This window comes from Terrapene carolina, unplaced genomic scaffold, assembly GCF_002925995.2.
Source record: "Terrapene carolina triunguis isolate 2854851 unplaced genomic scaffold, T_m_triunguis-2.0 Scaffold69, whole genome shotgun sequence".
Classification (NCBI taxonomy): Eukaryota; Metazoa; Chordata; order Testudines; family Emydidae; genus Terrapene; species Terrapene triunguis.
In genome coordinates, this window is record NW_020664420.1 from 34,427,021 (window position 1) to 34,447,241 (window position 20,221).

A 20,221-nucleotide genomic window follows, 5' to 3' on the forward strand; every position below is an offset into this window, starting at 1 on the left:
GGTCTCCCTACTTGAACCTTCCCAGCTCTTCAGGTGCTTGAGTGGGTAGGTAGGGAGAAATGAGTGGGATGGAATAAAGAAGCATAGGGTAAGGAGTGGGTTGGCTGCCTGTAGCCATCCAAAAAAGGCAGTTCAGTTTCAGAACTATGTGTCTACCTTGTACTTCCCTTCCACAGTGCTGCCTCCTGGTTCCCCAGGGTTAAAGGCTGGCTAGAGAACTCTACAAGGAGCAAAGCTGGAGGAGCAGGCTCAGTAGGTGGGTCAGGGAATAGAGGTATACGGATATTATTAGCAAAAATCAAGTGTTCAGACTGATTACCTTGTGATCTTTTGATTTTAACATTTCAAAAGTAGCCTATCCTTGAGAGAATTGTAATTGTGGCTATTTAACTATAGAAGTGAAAAAGTGAGACTGCAAGTGTCCAATTTAAAAAGTGACTGACTTTTAATTGCTTTCTCTACAGACTTCAATAATTATTTTATCCAAGAGCTATCATAAAAATGTAGTGGACATCTGAACAGAAATTTTGGTAAAATATTTAACCATTAAAACTAGAAATAGAGAGATCTAGTCCTCGTTTAAATGGAAACTCCGCAAAGTCTTAACTATGGAGTTGTTAGTGATATCTCCCTAGTATTGTTGTTCTGTTTTATTTCACTTTTGAATAATGGTATATAGCAAAATATAATTCTTTAAGGCAAATATTTCCAGAAGTAATTGGTGTTTTTTGGGTGCCCAACTTCAGACACCCTTAAATGGGACAGATTTTCAGAGGCTGTTGAGCACCCACACTCTTAAAACTGGACCTCTTTAAGCTGTCTCACGTTGGGTATCCAGAAATGTAAACATTCAAAATCACCAGTTACTTCTGGAAATCTTGGCATAATAAGGAATATTGTTGTTATGAAAATATAACTTTTTAACATTCTTGGTAGGACAAAGATCACACTAAAGAGGATCCAAATTCAGAAATTAACAAGGCAGTAGACAACAATGATACACAAAGGACAGAGGAAGTCAAACTACAACAGAATGGGAACTGTCAACCAAATGAAGAAAACCTCTCAGTTAAAATGGAAGAGGTATAAAGTAATGAATGGACCTCTGACTCAACTGTGGGGTGAATCCAAAGCTTTTTATTTCCCTGAAAGAGGAAGAAAACATCAAAGCAATCTACTGAGCAGGTTGATATGTACTAGTAGCTCTTCCAATCCTTGTGATAGCTTTGTTGTCTTCTTGCTGGAAAGCAAGAAAGACCATGGACCAGTAATATATGCCATGATAAAGGCAAATGCCATCAGAACTATTCATCTGTGAGAATCCATGCATTTCCATGATGGCTGTACTTATTTGTAAAATGATTTATGTTAACTTTTGCCAAGAACTGTTTCAAATAAGTGGAAGTTGAAAGATGTAGACCTGTATAAGCTGGCGGTATGCATTGGAAGTTGTTAAAATATTGCTAGTTAATGAATTTTGTATTGTTTTTCCTTGTGTTTTTTTTTTTTTAATTTCAATGTGTACTGTTCTGATAATGTGCTTGGAAATGGTGCAAAAATACACACTTTCCCTTCTACATGACAGCTATGGAAAAAAGGGTTTTTACTTTAGTACATAGTTTTGCTGTTATTGCGTTAAACGCCCACTGACTATTAAGTTTTCATTTGCTCACTGCTTGGATTCATTTTTTCTTATTTAAAGTCATTTTCTTATTACTATCCCTAAAATGAATATTTCTTTTAATAGTAGTTGAACAAGGCATGCTACTGTCCTATTTATAGAAGGAACAACCACCATATTGTATATAATAGTTTAGCTTACTGGGTTTCTTCCCCCTCTCCTACCCTCAAAAGTGAGCACATCTGTATAGTGGTATCAGAACTTCTGGTTTTGTTTTGAGCCATATTGCAGTGGGTCTGTTCAGCTGCATATGGTTCAGGTGTCATGAAAATCAATACCCCTGTTTTCAAAATAGTATATGGGAGCACAAGCTAAAGCTTTAGTGCCTTCTTAAAATATGGTATATTTTCTGGAACTTTATATATGCTATTAATTTTCAATTACATCTTACATAATCTCGATGGCTGTTCTACCAACACCACACCAGTAGACAAGAATGTGAGTGGTTTGTCAGAAAAGCTGTGCTGGGTTCACTTGGTACAAGATTGAAGCTCCATTTTTAAGAAGAGATTTATAAATGAATGCAAAAGTGCAGTTTGGAGACCATCGTACTATGAAGTATGGTAACTGAATACAGAGCATGCTCTAATTTCATCAAAATCAAAGGGAGCTCTTTAAACCTTTTCTGTACATTGAATGGCCTTAATCATTACCTCTCAATCATCTTCTCTAATGTTGGTTGTGTGATGTGAAAGGAATTGTGTGCAAAGTTTGTTTGAAAAGAATAGTAGTTGAATTTACATTAGAGTTATATGATAGAGATTCTATGTCCTTCTTGGATCCATTCTTTGGGGAGAAAGCATGTAACTTGAGAGAATGACACACTGCAAATATTTTGTCAAGTAAAAATGTGACTTGTGCTCTGAAGTAATCTCATCATTGTAAGATTTCTTAAAAGTCAGACCTTTAAAACTTGTTTAATACTAAAATCAAGTAGACTTATTTTTAATACAGTGTAATACAATCAAAAGACTTAATTGCCTTACCTCATGGGAAGAGTTATTTCTATCAATTTTAAAAGCTAAGTAGCATATTAGTTAGTTACTTTCAATTTGATTTTCCTTTTTAAAGTTAATACTTACAGAAGCCTAAGTGTTTTATGGGGAATGAAAAGTTGCCCACTTTATAAGGTAATGAAACCCAGTTTGTGCAGCTGCTTAATCACTCTTTATTTTTGTTAGGATTTGAAGTATCTCGCCATTGTGTACCATTAAAACTATAGAAAATGCTTTACCGTGTAAAGTATAAATGGTCATTTTTGTGATGTTTAAGCCACATGCAGTTGGCTGGTGAACAGCTTATTCCAATAAAAGAATGACAAATCTGTATGCTTATAGAAAGACTGTGAAGGATCAGGTCTTGCAACAACAGCTGTCTTATTTATGTGTAAGTAGCATAGAGCAAAGATTGTTTGTATACTTGTTATCTTTGGTACCATTTCACTAATAAAATTAAGTATTTTAGAGGGAAGTTTTTGCTTTTATTTATATATATATATATATATATATATATATATATTTGAAAGGAACATTCTTAGTTTATTATTCATCTACTTTTTCTCAGGGGGTTGCTTTGATTTGGAAAGTGCATGCCAGTAATATACATAGCATTTAAAAAATTAGCTTTTATATGATATCTTTCCTTGTGAGAAGTCAAATGTCTTTCACACATGGCTTCATATTTCAGATGTCAACATTTATTTTGATTCCTATTGGTTGTTTTTCTTTCTAGTATTCTGAAATTGCACAGCTCTATAATATGGTAGAAATTCATAAAAGATTACCTATGGTTGTCTAAGAACAATATCTTTGAAAAATTGAAAATTTGCAACAGCAGACTAGCAGTTTTACTAGCTAGTTGGAGTATGTGTTCCATAATTTAGCATATTCTCTTGTACTGCGGGATTTTTCCTAGAAAGCATGATAGTTTTCTTTCTCTGAAAAAAAATAGAAATTGCTGTTTTCTTACAAGCCCTAGTTTTCCGTTTGCTTTGTAAATATTTTTCATTTCTATTTTCAGTTTTTCTTTAAAATAATTTTTATTTTATTACTCCATTTTCCCTTCCCCAAAAGCCCACCACCAGGGAATTATCCTCATCCAAGAATAGTGCCTCTGCAGTAGGTAGATTGTATTTATAAGGCTGCTGCCTAGTAATACAGTTCATACCCTGCTCCCCAAGGATCGTGTGCATCAACTATTCAAAATGCACAGCCTCCACTAGATAACCAGTGTCTCCTTCATAGCAGGGTTGCATGCTGTGCTGCCATGTCACATTGCATTTTTTATCATCAGTCTAGGTAAACTAGCTGAAAGTGAGTGAAGTATATATTTTCAAGAACAACGTATTTAATAATAGATAAATTATTTTAAATATGGTTTCATCTGAATCAACATTTGCCGTAGCTGAAAGTGTTGGCAAATCATAGTTTAACTTTTGGGATTTTTCCACTCTGAAAAGAGACTGTAAAAATGGCATCTTTTATCCAACAAATCTGAATGTTTGTTCAGAATTATCTGCGAATAGTAGTGACTAACATTATTTTTGCAACTTATTCTTGTAGGGATGACACAGCTAAGAAAAAGTGAGCTGGATTCTGTTTCAAGGTTGTTGTTTTTTTGTTGTTGTTTTTTTCAAGTTCCAATTACAGGGCTACGCATTTAACTCTGTGTAAATCAATTGAGGTAAATAGGATTACGCAGATGTTACAAAGGAAATAATTTTCCCTGCAAAACCTTTATTGGGGAAGGGGAAAGAAGATCCTAGATCCCACAATTCCATGGTTATAGTCACTTTTCAGGGTAGAACTCATAAATTCAAAATTTCATCCTTTGTGCAAAAATGTGTTGTGTTTATCCATTGTAGAACTTAAAGGTTTGAATTTCAGTACTTTTTACCTAAGCAGAAAATAATAAGCAAAGGCAATTTTGGATGGTAAAAAAAATTGCTCACATATATGTTCTCTTCAGAATGCCTTCATTTTTTCCATTCATCTAAATAATAATTAAACGCAAGTAGTTGTTGCCTCTTCAAGAAGCTATCTTCTACTTGGGTTTTAGAACTGAAATATCTGGTTTGTTTTTGTTTGTTCATCTTATAATGAAATAGGATTATAGCTAACCCATTCTTATTTTGCTAGACTTTCTTTAAAAAAGATGATGAAATCGTATGTGTCTCTTGTAGCTGTTAGCCTGAAAATTGGGTTTCAGCAGTATAAACTATGAACCATTTTTAAATATCTGCACTATTACAAGCAAGTCTGGGGATATGATGGACCTGATTCACCACATGTTGCTCCTCCAGCTTTACTTTAGTGTGACTATTGATTTCATTGCGTTTTCAACCAGGTTAAAATGGGAGTGACACAAAAGTAACAGTGATGAATTGGACCTAGTGGGTCTGATCCTCCAATCTTCACTCCGGTAAAACTCCCATTAAAATCAGCAGGTGCTTATTTGAGAAAGATGTAGTGTTCCTCCCCAAAATATGGAGAATGGATAGGTGAAATTCATAGATGTATGTCGTTTGTTTTACATTAAAGGCTTGTCTACACTTAACTCTTCAGTGTAGAAACTACTTACACTGATGGGAGGAATTCTCCCATCGGCATCCACCTCCCTGAGAGGCAGTAGCTAGGTTGATGGAAGAAATCTTCCGTAGACTTAGCACTGTGAGATGGAGACTTAGGTCAGCTTACCTATGCCATTCAGCGGTATGGTTTTTCACACCCCTGAGCAATTTAGTTATGCCAACTTAATATCTAGTGTAGACCAGGCCTTAGTCTTACAGTCAACTTATCTTCAGATGGCGATTATTTGATTATTGTGTAATCATGAAAAAAGCTGAGTCAACCTCCATCTAATGTTTATTATATATTGAAAATGAAAAGTAAAGCATTTAAATGTAGTTTTGTGTGAGATAGGCATCGCCTCAGCCACAAACATTTCATTCCAAACTTATCAAGAGCTCCTTTGCATACAGTATTTATATCCTATTTCAAATCCAACAACAAGGAGGCTTGTCATCACGTTTTCTGCATAGCTCGTGCTGCTCTAGGCATCTATCTATCATACCCTGCAGATGAGAGCCATCTAAGTATCTGAGCACATCAATGTATGTTTTTTCCCTTTACTGCATTCCATATTCAACAATTGAATAAGCTGGTCTTGAGATGTGTCGGCTACCTTTCCCCCAGTGTATCTTTTACATTCGGTATAAAGCACGACCCAGTAAGACACTGGCCTGGTCTGGTCTGAGAGGGAAACCATTTTACCCCTTTATACTTTATCAGTTGTATTTGTAATGGTATTCTACAATTCAGAAATGTTAAAAACTATTTCTCACAGACTGTTTTGAAATGATCAATTCTGCAATCTAAGAAGATGAAAAAGAGCTTTGTCCCAGTAAAGTTTGACTATTTTGTGACTATTGGGCCTACTGCAGGATGATAGTGCCTTGTAAAAATGGACTCTAGCTGTTTGCTTGTTTTCTGCTTTAGAAATCTTTATCCTATGATTATTTTTGAGAATATTTGGCCTGTTTTGATTGTATATTGTTTTAAAGAGTCAGTTTAGTGCCACGTTTTGACAGACATGGATACTGAAGTCTTTTGATCACAAAATAAGTATCACCCTGCAGGGGCGGCTCCAGGCACCAGCGCAGCAAGCGCGTGAATGGGGCGGCAAGCCATGGAGGGCGGCCTGCCAGTCGCCGTGGGGGTGGCAGTTAGGCTGCCTTCGGCGGCATGCCTGCGGGAGGTCCGCCGGTCCAGCAAATTCGGCAGCAGGGACGCTGAAGGCGCAGCTCTGGCGGACCTCCCGCAGGCATGCCGCCGAATCAGCATGACCAGCGGACCACCCGCAGGCGTGCCGCCGAAAGCCACCTGACTGCCGTGCTTGGGGCGGCAAAAAACATAGAGCCGCCCTTGTCACTCTGGCAGTAGTAGTACAAGCTTTCTCACACAGATTGGTTGATGTGCCTCACATCTGACCTGAAAGGACTGCCATTGGCAGCAGTAAGAGCGTAGCTTAGTCTTACCATCCATTCAGCCCTTAGAGTCACTAATGAGACTTCCAGCTCAATGGTGCCAATTGAGAGTGGTTTCCAGGATATGGAGAACTGTCCACTACAAACTAGATTTGGGACATAACTCTCAGGTCACTGGGCTTTCAGTCAGTGACTAATGAATTTGGCTTTGAACTGGTGAGTTAAGGTAAAAGGTTCATACATCTACATCAATTCTGTAATCCAAACAACTATTTTTCATGAACTGCTGAAAAATTGCCAGTTAATAAATTCATAACTCCACTATTATTTAAACAAAACAACCTGGTGGTGGAGCACTGGAGATAGGTAGGTAGCTAGGTAGTTATGCACAGTTCATTTCATTAATCATTAGCGGATCCTTTGCCACTTCTCTAGATCTCTAAGGTGCAGAGCCCATGTTTTACTTTTTGCACAATATCTAGCACAAAAAGCTCCCTGATCTGACTGGGGACTCGGCACTACTGTAATAAAAATTGTTACTAATAATTTCCCTTCCCCTAATACTAGATGTTTCTGATAAAAAAGTAAAATTGTTCTGTGTGGGTTATGTATACTTGTGTGTTAATAAAGTAATTATTAAATAGTATGAGTAAAGAACTGTCAAATGCTGCTACTATTATGTTGCTATTTTTGTAAATAAATAAGTCCTAAGGTTTTTTTGATTTATGTGTGTCTTGGAAACTCTCTCGCCTAACCCAGTCTGATTTTAGTGAAAAAAATGTTACCTTCTTGCTGGCTGGCTAGCATGACAGATTGCTCAGCTTTCTGAAGCTCTCCTTTTTGTGCCTTCAGGCTGCATCTACACCAGAGAATTGAATGGCTGGTAACTGAACTTGAGGGCTAGAACCGGAGAGTGTACAGGAATGGGGGTGGGAGGCTTAAACAGTGTTTAGCACACCAACTTTCTCTAGTGTAGACAAGGCCTCAGAGTGCTAAGCGATCCCGAGAGGCTGGTTGGGAGGTTACTTGTCTCTAAGCCCAGTTCCACCAAGGATGCGTTTCCTTTTAAACAAAAGAGGTGAAAACTTGGTTCCATTAAAGTCAATGGCAGTACTCACATTTACTTAAATAGGGTCAGAATTTCACCCAAGTTCTTTAGTGCTAACAATAAATAATATCAATTCATTGAGAGTGTGATTTTTTTCAAAAGTATCAAGAGTCTATGGGAGTTAGGCACTTCACTTGTGTAGGCACTTTGTAAATCCTATCAGGCACCTATCTGCATCTTCCAGGGGCTAAATATCTTTGGAAATCTGGCTCTGAGTGGCTTTGGAGCACAAATCCAATTTGTTTTCCTATGTCACTTAGGCACTCTTGAAAATCCTGCCCTGTGTCAGTAAGAATCTTGCCATATTGGTTTTGAAAGTTACCCTATTTATGGTACATTTTCTGGCTGGTTTGACTCCAACTCTTCCCGTTCCAGCTGACCACAGTCTTCTACTCTGGGTGCTTGTGCTTCATTGTGAGGAGACTGCATTGCTCTCCTGTGAAGGGGGAAAAAATCTTCTTCATGTGAGAAATAAAGTGATGCCTCAGCATTGGGCCCAGATCATGTCCTGCTTGTTTGAACAATGTGCCTTGTGGCTTCATTAAATAGGTTAATTTAAGCAAAGATATTTTTAAATCAAGGACAAATATTTATATTCAAGTAGGGGAATGGCAAGTGGACAGGGAGTGTTTTAAGAATAAGATATGCCTCTTGTAGTTAACTTTGAGTTTATAAGACCAGTCAAGTATAAATGATAGAAGTATTTCATTGTTTGAGAGAGAGTCTGGAAGAAAAGATTTTAGGTTTAAATCAAATTGGATCAATATTTTAAAGGGTTGGTCCAGACTCCTTGATACTTGCACTTTCCTGCTGTTTTTATTAGCGTCATGGTCAGAAATTCAGATTGAATCTAGTATTCCATGTAGAACATGCCCACTGAAGTGTTTAATCTTATACTTTCATTACACTTCTATTTTACTGCACTAGCTGTCTAGACTAGCAATTTTTCATAGATTTTTTTTTTAAAGGGGAACATTCATTATTTTACCAAGATGCCTTTAAAAGTTTTTTGCTCTTGTAAAATCCAGGAAACTTGCCTTTCTGCTATGTTAACATTTTTTTTCCTAGTTGTGTTTAGCTATGGAGCATCATACTCCCACAGCTAAAGCAGTTCAGCAATAAGCATCTCCATAAATCACGCTGTTAAAATACATCCAGCTGAACTGCGAGGTCTGAGATTAAATTAGCTGCCTTGTATATCACTAGAACTCATCACAAGGAATAACATTGAGAAGAGAGGTTAGGTAAGATGTGCTTTGTATGAGCAGGAACAGATGTGAAGCCCAGAGCCACTTTCGTTGTTAGTGTTTTAAGCTGCTCAGTCTAGATCCCATTGATTAAGTTTGTCTTGGGAAAGTTTTTTTTTTTTTAAACTGGTCTGTTAGGGTGACAAGGAAGATGGAGTATCCCTTCCTTTTGGTTAACCCCACTAAAAGCCTAAGGGCTTGATATGTATTAGACTACTATTCCGTTTAGCCAAATTTCATTTCACCTCAGCCTTGAGGCTCTTATGATCAGAAAGTGACCCCACTCCTGAAGATACGCTGTGGTCATTTGACTGCTTAAGACAATAACTTAAACATGCTCAGGAATCATAGGATGGCCATATACTTAAGGGTTGCAGGAGACTGGGTGTACTTTCATTTCTCACAGACTTGCTGTGTGACCTTCAGTAAGTCATTTAAATGCTCAGTGCCTCATTTTTCTCATCTGCATAACAGGGATACAATACTTACCTTTTTACATAGGGGTGATGCAAGGCTTAATTTATTAATGTTTGAAAATTGCTTTGAGATGTTTAGATGGAAGGTGCTATAGCAAGTCTGTGAAATGCATATAAAATATTAGAAGCAGACACCTGTGCCTACCTATTACGCTTGGAATAAAATATTGCAGTCAAATGTTGCAGAGGTTCAAATTCGTGCTGACTCAAGATTCCCCCTTGATTGTTCTTATATGGTATACATTTTAATTGTAGCTAGGGAATTAATTAAACTGAGTGGTTCATGGATAAATGTTGGAAATCCTACTTGTTTGTTTCAGGACCTTTCTTGTCCATCTTCCTCAAATAGTGTAGCTCTCTGCAAAGAATTGCAACAGCATGCTCCCAGCAGCATCCTGGCAAGACTAGCACACTGTTCTTCAACTAGTTTATTTGCTGGTTACTGCATTCACTATGTTTTTTTAAATAATTTTGCACTTAAATAGCAATTTTCAGCTGTAGATCTCAGTGCTTACAAAGGTGGGTAAGTATCATTAGATCTGTTTTACAGGTGGAGAAAGTGAGGTACAGAGGGGTCTGTAATTGACTTGCCCAAGGCCATACAGCGAGCCAGTGTCAGTGATGCAATTAGAATTCAGATTTTTCTGACTCCCAGGTGCATGCACCAATCTAAGATGGACAGGGTTAGTGGCCAACATATTGCTGGCTTGTGATAGTGTGAAATCTTACACTTAGGTAATTATGAAAGTAGCATTAGAAACACTTTAATATTTAAACTGATAAAGCTCTAAATAGCCTGTGACTAGCCTTCTAGAAAGACTGCCTCTCTCCCCTTTATAGACTATCACAGCTGTGCCCAGTAAAGGCACTGATGGTAGATCCCCCCCCCCCCCACTATAAAACAGGAGGCATTTTCCACAAGGGCTATAGGTCTCTACAGTGCCCTCCCAGGTTGATCTGAAATAGCCTTTTGATTTTCAGGACATTCTGTAAGGTCCGTTTGTTTCACTGGGCCTTTAGGATTGGTAGGGGATTGAGGCATTGGCTGTGGCAGAGTATGATATGGTGTCCACCACACACTTGTCCTGAAGGGGTTAATGGAGGCTAGATAGGCCTATTAGACTGAAGGCTGAGAGAAAAGCCCTAATTAGGGGAAGCTCACCTGTGCAGGGACAGGCAGGGCTTCTATAAAGCCAGGGAACTGAGAGAGGAAGGAGGCTTCGGGGACGTAGCCTGTAGTTACCCCCTGAGGAGAGGGAAGAGGATTTGGCGCTGGTACAGCCAGAGAAAGTGGGGGAGGAGGAGGAACCAGAAGAATAGGAAGCAGGCCAGGGAGTAAGCAGCAAGGTTGGGGACTGAACAGACCTTGGCTGTGTGTTGGTAGGGGTCCCTGGGCTGGAACCTGTGTAGCAGGTGGGCCCAAGTTTCCCTACCAGCCACTGAAGGAATGGCACCTGAGGGGGTGAATGGGAAGACTGCCTAGGGCTGCTGAAGGAAAGACTGATATACCTTGGAAAGAGGGAACGTTGAGTGACCTGGGCTGAGTCATGAAGAGGATGATGTGGTTTCTGGAGTGAGAGAGGGACTGCGGAACAAGGAGAGAGAGATGGAGTCATGGCATGTAACCGCAAGATGGGGTGTCGACCTGATGAGCTAATCTGCAGAGCAGGTAGGAGGAGGCATCAAACTAGTGGTGAGTGGAGCACCCAGTCACACAAGGATTAATATTTGATTATGAGCTGCTGCTTGATAGAACACATGGTTGATTGATTGAACTGCGGCTTTGTTTTTAACTGGCTGCTAGTACACTCAGAACCTGGGTATAGGTAGATGCTTTTTGTTGTTCTACATTAAAAATAATAATAATAAAGTATGTACTCATGTAAATCGTGTAGGCCTTACTCAGTCCTTGAGTGCAATGGGAGTTTTTCCTGAGCAAGGATTAAATAAGGACTGTAGGATTTTATTCCACCTGAGCAACACTAGACATTGTGCCATACTGTGTACTCTGTGATAATAAGCAATGCTCTGGCACGCAGGCATCAGAACTAGTTCCAAAGCTGCCAGATGTTGGGTGCATTGCAAAGGCAGCATACTTAAGCCAGAGGACAGATGGAAAAGAGAGCTTTGTGTTTGTCTTCCATGCTTCTCCTTATGATTGGAGTGGTTGGAGCAGCCTTCCACTGCCTGTGCGCCAGTCAATGCTTTCTCGTCTTTCAAATCCTGCCTTCAGATACACTTGTTCTTTGAAACCTTCTAATGATACCTACCAATATTAAAAAAAATAAAAAATAAAACTTTAATTATCACGATCTGAGGCCTATACAATTCACTTTCTATAGAAATAAATGCTACCCCACCAAAGCAACATTCCCTACCTTTTGCATGGTTTTTTTTTCCCCCACTCACCCCCATCCCTATATACCAGGATTCCAGTTCATATTTTGGTCCAAATTAAACTAGTCACAACGTGTCCCCTATACTGCTACATACAAAATAAACAATGGTAGTGGCTAGTAAAACTTCTGGTGGACTATAGAGCGCGCTATGGTCAGAGCGAAGGTCACAACAACACTAGGCCTTTGAGGAGACATAAAAAAGAATATGGGGCGGGTGCGGGGAAAGCAACCAAATGTAAAATGACCAAAAGGTGCTCAGTTAATATGGCTATAAGCACAATTTTAAAAAAATTAGACTGATAGAAGCACAAATAGCCAACTCAGATTTTGAGCTATTTCCTGACCTCACTCTTCTTCTCAGCATCTAAACAGTTTATGCATGATTGGTGAAAATAGTTATTTTTCTACAAACAATGGACTTGTTGCTAAATCTTATTAGTTTTCATCCAATACACGCATCATGTGTCACATCAATTTCAACATAATCTTGAGGCAATCTCAATGTTACAATTGGAGAGTGTGTGAGACCCAGTGCAACTGGACCTGACAAGATGGACCTTGTAATTAAATACCTGCTTCTGCATTTAGCAACAAGGTACTTCGTTACACACACTTTTATGACTACAGTGAATACTGTGCAAGGGTAAATAATTCAACTCTGTATGTTTTATGGGTACTGCCAGGCACACTTTGTTCAACACCTCATAGCAAAAACGGAGGTTTGGAACAGTATGTTAATAACACACTATAATTTACATATATATCACTGACCTGGTGGCCTGTTGCTATGGTTTTGCTAACATTGCAATAGACTGTTTACACACCAGGCTAAATGTAGTAAGGGGCTATTGAAATTATCTGCTGTAGTTTGCTGTCATTTTAATATGTTTCTACGATATATGATTATAGAAAATGGCAAGCTTAGAATACTAGGAATATGTTGCTTGATTGTTTGTTTGCAGTAGCTTCAGTACTGCCAGTTGGTGGCAGGGTGATCCTTTTAGCCTTTTCATTTTGCATATCCATTTCTGTGTGTCCTGTGTGTCCTGGTAAGGTACCTATTATTATTAATTTTATTTAATAATTAAAAAAAAAATCCCTCTAACATTTCTTTTCAGCCTACTCTCCACCTCAGTCAGGGTTGCTGGAACAATCTGTATAGTGGGGGTGCTTAAAGCCATTGGACCAAACTGCAAACCTTGTATATGATGGAAACCACTTCAAGCCAGAGGTGCAGCAGCACCCCTAGTTCCAGCACCAATGGCCTCAATTGCAAATGGCTTGGAACCAAGTTTTCATGAGAGGGGGAAAAAGTAATTAGATGGTTTGCTGAGTCAAAAAGAAAAACCTGACTGCTGTATGTGTGTAATTGTCTTGAATCCCCCAACAGTGTCTACTCATCCATGACCACAGAACAGCCTGGCCAACAATAAGTCAGACTTAGCATTTGTTTTGGTTTTTTCCTAAGGTTTCCAACCTATGTTTGAAAAACTGTTAAATTCCTTTCCTCTTTGCTGCTCCAAGTTTCTCAAAAGAGCAAGGCAGGATTTCCATTTTCCAGTTAAGAAGGAGCACATCTGACAGGCTAATAAAACTGTCAGTTTCACTCTCAACCAGGTTCTGTTTTAGACTGTGTGGTATTTACAATTGATGTCAGGCTCTATTTTGAGGTGAGTGAGGCTCTGTGTTGTGAATATGTGGGCATGGTAGTAACTGGCTCAAGACAACAATGTGGCCAAAAAGAGAGTGGAGGAAGAAAAAGCCAAAAAGAGAGAGAGAAGAGGTTATATAGAAAGGGTTATTTTGGCCTATTATGAGGGGATGTGAAGTTGACGACTGGAGTTACATGAACTTTACAAATGTTTTATTTCAAATCTGGTTTTGGTGGAGAGAATCGGGATAATTTAATGCTGGAATTTACTCATTTTCATATATGTCAGATGAGTGTGAAATTCACAGGAATGACAGCTGTGGAAACCACAGTCCTTTAGTTACTCAGAACAGGAAGAGGAGAACCACTAACACTGCTATCTTCCTCACATCACACCAGCAATATGCAGTCCATTCCTTAGAATTGCCATTTTGCACTAACAGAAGTTAAACATTAAATGGAAACCACCCTCTGGCTTTGAAGAGCCACCTTCTGTAACAAAGTATTTGTAAAATGTGTTCAGAGGTACTGGGGGCTGATTATAAGCCCTCAGTATCTAGATTGTTCACTTTTATTCCCTTGCCTGTCCCCTGGCAGAATGATTTTTGTTCATCGATATCACTTGTGTAGCTTTAGTTACCTCTACTAAAGATGCATGACCTTGTTAAAAAGACCACCACACACAGTTAGTAACATAGCAACTGCCAGAGTGGAGCAGATTGTCTAGTCTAGGCCGCATCTCTGGCAAGTTGAACTTCATACACATTTTAAACTAAGGCATTTTCTTTTCCATGCTGAACACCCAAAGCCCTACATCAATGTCAGTTTTACACTTTCTAACCTAGCATGAAGAAGACTTACAATTCTTTATTGAAAATTTATATATGAAAAGCACTGTATAAGAGTTAGGTAGTATTCTTATTGTGGAATACTAGGGCCAAGTTGGCACTAATCTTAAGAAGTGATCTTTCCAAGCATTTTCAACATAACGCAACAAAAGAGCGTGGGGGGGGGGAAGCTTTCAAAATTAGTTTTGCATTTGCCATTTTCAACAAAACATTATGCCGTTGTCTCGCTATTACAGCTATGCAAATTTAGACGCATGGCAGGGCCAAAAAGTGAAGTAATTATCAAGCTGATATAAATTAAGGCTGTGAAGCCTTCAGAGGTTTATTTAACATCTAATAAGTGTTTCGTAGTGTTTGAATTAAGAGGAAATTTACAAGGCTCAAACAAGTGTGGAAGCTTCATAGGAATAGCGATTACTTTGGGGACTTTATAGCAGAATAAATTCTAACTAAAGACTGGATTAAACACATGAAATTGAAATGCTCTGAAAGGGAGCTGAAAGTTAAATACATTACAACATAATGGCAATAACAACTTTGCCCATAACCTTTATAGCCTGCAGGTAATTTTCCACAAGATGATTTTATATTCCTAATGATGATTACTCAGAATGTTCAGTTTCCCTTTAGTTACAGCTGCTGTAGCTATTTTAAAAACTTTTGCTCATAGAGGAATGTTGGTTAAAGTTCACAGAGGAATTTTGCCTGAGCTCACATTTTCAACCTTGATCATTTAAACTTGTCCTCTTAATTATGGAATTATATTCATAATAAAGCAGGGCCCGAGCTGCAAAATTCAGCTCCAAACTTTCCCAAAGGGCAAGTTTGGGATGCTCATATCTTTGGTTAATATTGTAGTTGCTGGCAGCTGCATTTCATACAGCTCGACTGGCACTTCGGAAAACTTTCCTTTCTTGTCAGTATCTGCACGTGTACATCCAATACCAGGTCTTTTGCAGAAGTTTGGGTCATTAGTGCAGGTGGAAAGGTATGTAGTATAAGATTCGGTAGACCTGCCAAAAAGGGGTGCTTTCATTAAAAGCTACTCAATGAAAAGCCTCCATTTTGAGGCAGCAGGAACCACCATTTAAAATAAAAACTAGGCAAATGTACCACAAAATTATGGCAGGGAACTGCACTGGCAAATGAATTAAGTGAACAACCGCACAATGCACTTGTCCAGGTTGTGTGGGAACTGACCGCTATGAAAACGCAATCTGTTCAACTTTTCAACCTATATTTCTCTATGCTAACTTAAACGATCTTGTTCATTTTTTTCAGTTCATTGGGATAATTGGCTGGATTTTTGTGTCTTATGCAGAGTTAAGCATGTTGTTGTTTAGCAAATAATACTAAATTAGAGTTACCTATATCTGTCACAACTATTGCAACTGCATGCAATGTCTTTGGGAACCATATTGTAACCAAGTTTATACATGGTTTATGCATTACTGAGCCAGGGACTGTATACAACTCCAGTTGCGGGGTGGGGGGACTAAGAGCAGTGCAGGGTGATTAAGGTGAATCACTCAGGTCTTAAACCCCACAGGGAGATACCATCTCCTCAGGAGGCTTGTATAGACTGGTTCAAACTGTTGGGAACAAGAAGACTGGTGTTGGGGGATTGTTTGGACTTTAATTGGCTTAGAGAACATTCGTCAGTATATTGAGGCAGTGGGGACGCAGTACGTTGTGTTAGTGCTTGGGGGGAGGTGTCTAATTGAGTCATTGTTTCTGCCCTGCTAAAAGTGTTTTATAGCTGAGTGCAATATTTATTTCTGGGTTTAATTCCTGCCTCCCCAAAGATATTGTAGGGAACCAGGAGTTCACGCATAGTTGGGGGCAAGCAGGGGTCTTTCATGTATGTGACTTGGGCTCCATTTAATGAACCCAGAGTTTCCCCCTTCCCTGTCTCGCACCCCCAACATATATTATTCCTTAGACCTGCACTTGGTTATAGAAATGGGGATGGGTATGATTGATATAGCTCCCCAGATACAAGACTGGTCTCTTGGTATGAATAATATGACTTGCTTCAGGGGAAGGCTTCCTAAAACGAACTGTATTCTGAAACCATGCCATGAACATGAACATATAGTTGTTACATGCCTTCCTAATAAGAACATAAGAACGTCTGTACCGGGTCAGACCAAAGGTCCATCTAGCCCAGTATCCTGTCTACCGACAGTGGCCAATGCCAGGTGCCCCAGAGGGAGTGGACCTAACAGGCAATGATCAAGTGATCTCTCTCCTGCCATCTATCTCCATCCTCTGACAAACAGAGGCTAGGCACACCATTCCTTACCCATCCTGGCTAATAGCCATTAATGGACTTAACCACCATGAATTTATCCAGTTCTCTTTTAAACACTGTTATAGTCCTAGCCTTCACAACCTCCTCAGGTAAGGAGTTCCACAAGTTGACTGTGCGCTGCGTGAAGAAGAACTTCCTTGTATTTGTTTTAAACCTGCTGCCTATTAACTTCATTTGGTGACCCCTAGTTCTTGTATTATGGGAATAAGTAAATAACTTTTCCTTATCCACTTTCTCCACATCACTCATGATTTTATATACCTCTATCATATCCCCCCTTAGATGCCTCTTTTCCAAGCTGAAGAGTCCTAGCCTCTTTAATCTCTCCTCATATGGGACCCGTTCCAAACCCCTAATCATTTTAGTTGCCCTTTTCTGAACCTTTTCTAGTGCCAGTATATCTTTTTTGAGATGAGGAGACCACATCTGTACGCAGTATTCGAGATGTAGGCATACCACCGATTTATATAAGGGCAATAATATATTCTCAGTCTTATTCTCTATCCCCTTTTTAATGATTCCTAACACCCTGTTTGCTTTTTTGACCGCCTCTGCACACTGCATGGACACCTTCAGAGAACTAATCCACGGTGACTCCAAGTTCTTTTTCCTGACTTGTTGTAGCTAAATTAACCCCCATAATATTGTATGTATAGTTGGGGTTATTTTTTCCAATGTGCATTACTTTACATTTATCCACATTAAATTTCATTTGCCATTTTGTTGCCCAATCACTTAGTTTTGTGAGAAATCACTTAGTTTTGTGATTCACCACAGTACTAGAGCACAGTTAACATAATTTAGACAAAAGAAATGTAGTTCCCCAAAGTAGGATGCCGATGCCAATGTCAATGCCACTAAGCCCAAGCTAGGCAAACCAACTGCATAAAATAGGGTAACACAAGCTTGGAAATCAATGCCTGCCACTTGTAGAAGGCTTAAACAAGGAAGTGCATTTCAAAGAGCTTTCTAGCTATGACTTGGTTTGGGTTCAGAATGACGTCCAATAGGCCCATGTACCAGAGCTGAGGGACCAATACAGAGTGCACCTTTCTTCCAGTCCCCATGCCTCCTTTATGAAGACAGCTGAAGTGTTTTTTCAAGTACAGATGCCATGGTAGAGCTGAGCGAGAGGTGGTCTTTGAGATAAACAAAGCCTAGACTGTGGGGATGTATCATCCTTACGCCAACCTAATGGAAAGTTCCATGAGAAGGTAAGGGTCATGATGGGACACTTGCCTGGCAATGGCTTATGGCCTTGTAAGACAAAGGCGCCCCCTGGTGGTCTAGGGATTATATAAGATGAGGTAAACAAGGTAATAAATCATGGCCTTATGTAAGGCCCCCTGGTGGTCTAGGGATTATATAAGATGAGGTAAACAAGGTAATAAATCATGGCCTTATGTAAGGAACGGTTGAACCAATCGGTGTGGGGCTATACATGTGATAAACACATGATTCTCCTTCTTGTCCAATCCATAGATGTGTGATTATAGCCTAATTGTGTTATGTAATGTTGAGAAAGACTATAAAAGAAAGCTTGTAATAAACAGGATTCGATTCAGCTTGCAACCACATTGGTCGTGTGCTTTATCCGCTCCGCATGGGACCCCACACTAGACCATTCCGGGATTTATAGACTGTAACTAATATCTTGAATTAGACCCATATGTGAACTGGTAGCCAGCACAGAGTACAAAAACTTGGTGTGTTAACATCTTGCCAATCTACCATATACCAAAGCTGAGCAGCCATGTTTCTCACTCACTGAATGCCACATGGCCTTTGAGGGAGCCCAGATAGAGAGCTGTTGTAGACTGGCCTTAAAGTAAAATGAAAGCATGGATAAATGTAGCTAGGTCTGCGCATGAAGGAAAGGTGTGCAATCTCTAAGATGAAAAAAACGTGTTTTTGTGACAAAGATTAGTCCATAAATGACCTGAGACTGTAAATCACTTTGACAATCTGCAGCCAAATGCCCTCACTTGAAAGTGCATGTGATCACTAATTGCCAATTCCTCTAAATGTTAGCCTCTAGATCACCTCCACTAGCTAGAGTCCATCTAGGACACTATCCCCTACAAGCAGCTTGTTAAGCGAGAAAACACAGTCCTATTCAAACCTGATATAGAGATGAGTAATCAGCATAGTGATAATATTTTAGTCCATGAAACTATTACAGTTAACTTTTCTGGCTTCATATATATTTTGCTTCTCCCTTTCAGAGAGTGAGAGTTTGGCAACTGTTCTTCCCAGAGCATGCTGTTGTGTTAATTTAAATGGAATAAGTGGGACAATAGAGTCAAAGGTGTTAACATGACCCTGTCACTGTACAACACTAAACAGTTAAACATGGTTTGGGGGTTTGAGTACAAAGGCTTTGGCCTGCTTAGTTGTATTGCAAACACACCATTATTTTTTTTAACCTTTTATTAAAGATACAGAAAAAGTATAGTTTCTATCTCTGGTGCTGATTTTTACTTGCAACCTTGCTGCTAAAGACACATGGGTCAGCACATCCTTTTGCACTCTGAGACTTGGCAAACCTGACACTGGTATGTCAGGTTAAGGCTTTTGGCTGGCTTTCTGGTCACAGGGTTCACAGTAATATTACAAAAGATGCAGTCTTGGCTGGCTAAGGCAGATCTTTGCCTCTGTGCCACTTACGTTAGACTAGCTCCTCCATCTCAAGCAGCAGGGGTTGTCCATGTCGTCAATAAGGGTTCACTTGGCTGCCATCTCTGCATTCCATCAAGACTCAAAGGGCCGGTCAGTCTTTGCTAACCCTATGGTCAGCCGTTTCCTCAAAGGTCTCGACAGACTATACCTACAAGTCAGGCAGCCGGTCCTGGCCTGGGACCTCAACCTGGTCCTTTCCACACTGATGGTGCCGCCTTTTGAACCACTAGCAACGTGCTCCCTGCCCTACCTCTCGTACAAGGTGGCGTTTCTGGTGACAATAACCTCAGCCAGGAGGGTGTCTGAGCTCAAGGCCCTAACATCAGAGCCCCTTTACATGGTGTTCTACAAGGACAAGGTTCAGCTCAGGCCACATCCAGCTTTCCTACCAAAGGTTGTTTCACATCAACCAGGACATCTTCCTCCCAGTGTTCTATCCCGGGGTCGGCAACCGGCGGCGCCGTCTGGGGTTCTGTCTGCCGGCCCCGCTCAGCCCGCTGATGGTCTGGGGTTCCGGCTGCCGGCCCCCTGCCCTGCTCAGCCTGCTGCTGGTCTGGGGTTCTGGCCGCTGGCCCCTTGCCAGCTGGGGTCCGGCCATCGGCCCCGCTCAGCTGCTGCCGGCCTGGGATACCAGCCACTGGCCCCGTTCACCTCGCTGCTGGTCTGGGGTTCCGGCTGCCGGCCCCCTGCCCTGCTCAGCCTGCTGCTGGTCTGGGGTTCCGGCCGCTGGCCCCTTGCCAGCTGGGGTCCCGGCCATCGGCCCCGCTCAGCCTGCTGCCAGCCTGGGATACCAGCCACTGGCCCCGTTCACCTCGCTGCTGGTCTGGGGTTCCA

General features: G+C 40.2%; 1 protein-coding gene across 4 annotated transcripts in view; it reads left to right on the forward strand.

Moving 5' to 3' along the window:
* Positions 1-3,144, forward strand: part of SREK1 (splicing regulatory glutamic acid and lysine rich protein 1) — a 62,827-nt gene extending 59,683 nt beyond the window's left edge. For all 4 annotated transcript variants that reach the window (XM_024209372.2, XM_026649125.2, XM_029910958.1 and 1 more), the window contains one exon: positions 937-3,144. In XM_024209372.2, coding sequence (XP_024065140.2) covers positions 937-1,089 — 153 coding nt within the window. In that variant the 3' untranslated portion in view covers positions 1,090-3,144. The remainder of the gene's footprint in view (positions 1-936) is intronic.
* Positions 3,145-20,221: the final 17,077 nt, after the last annotated feature.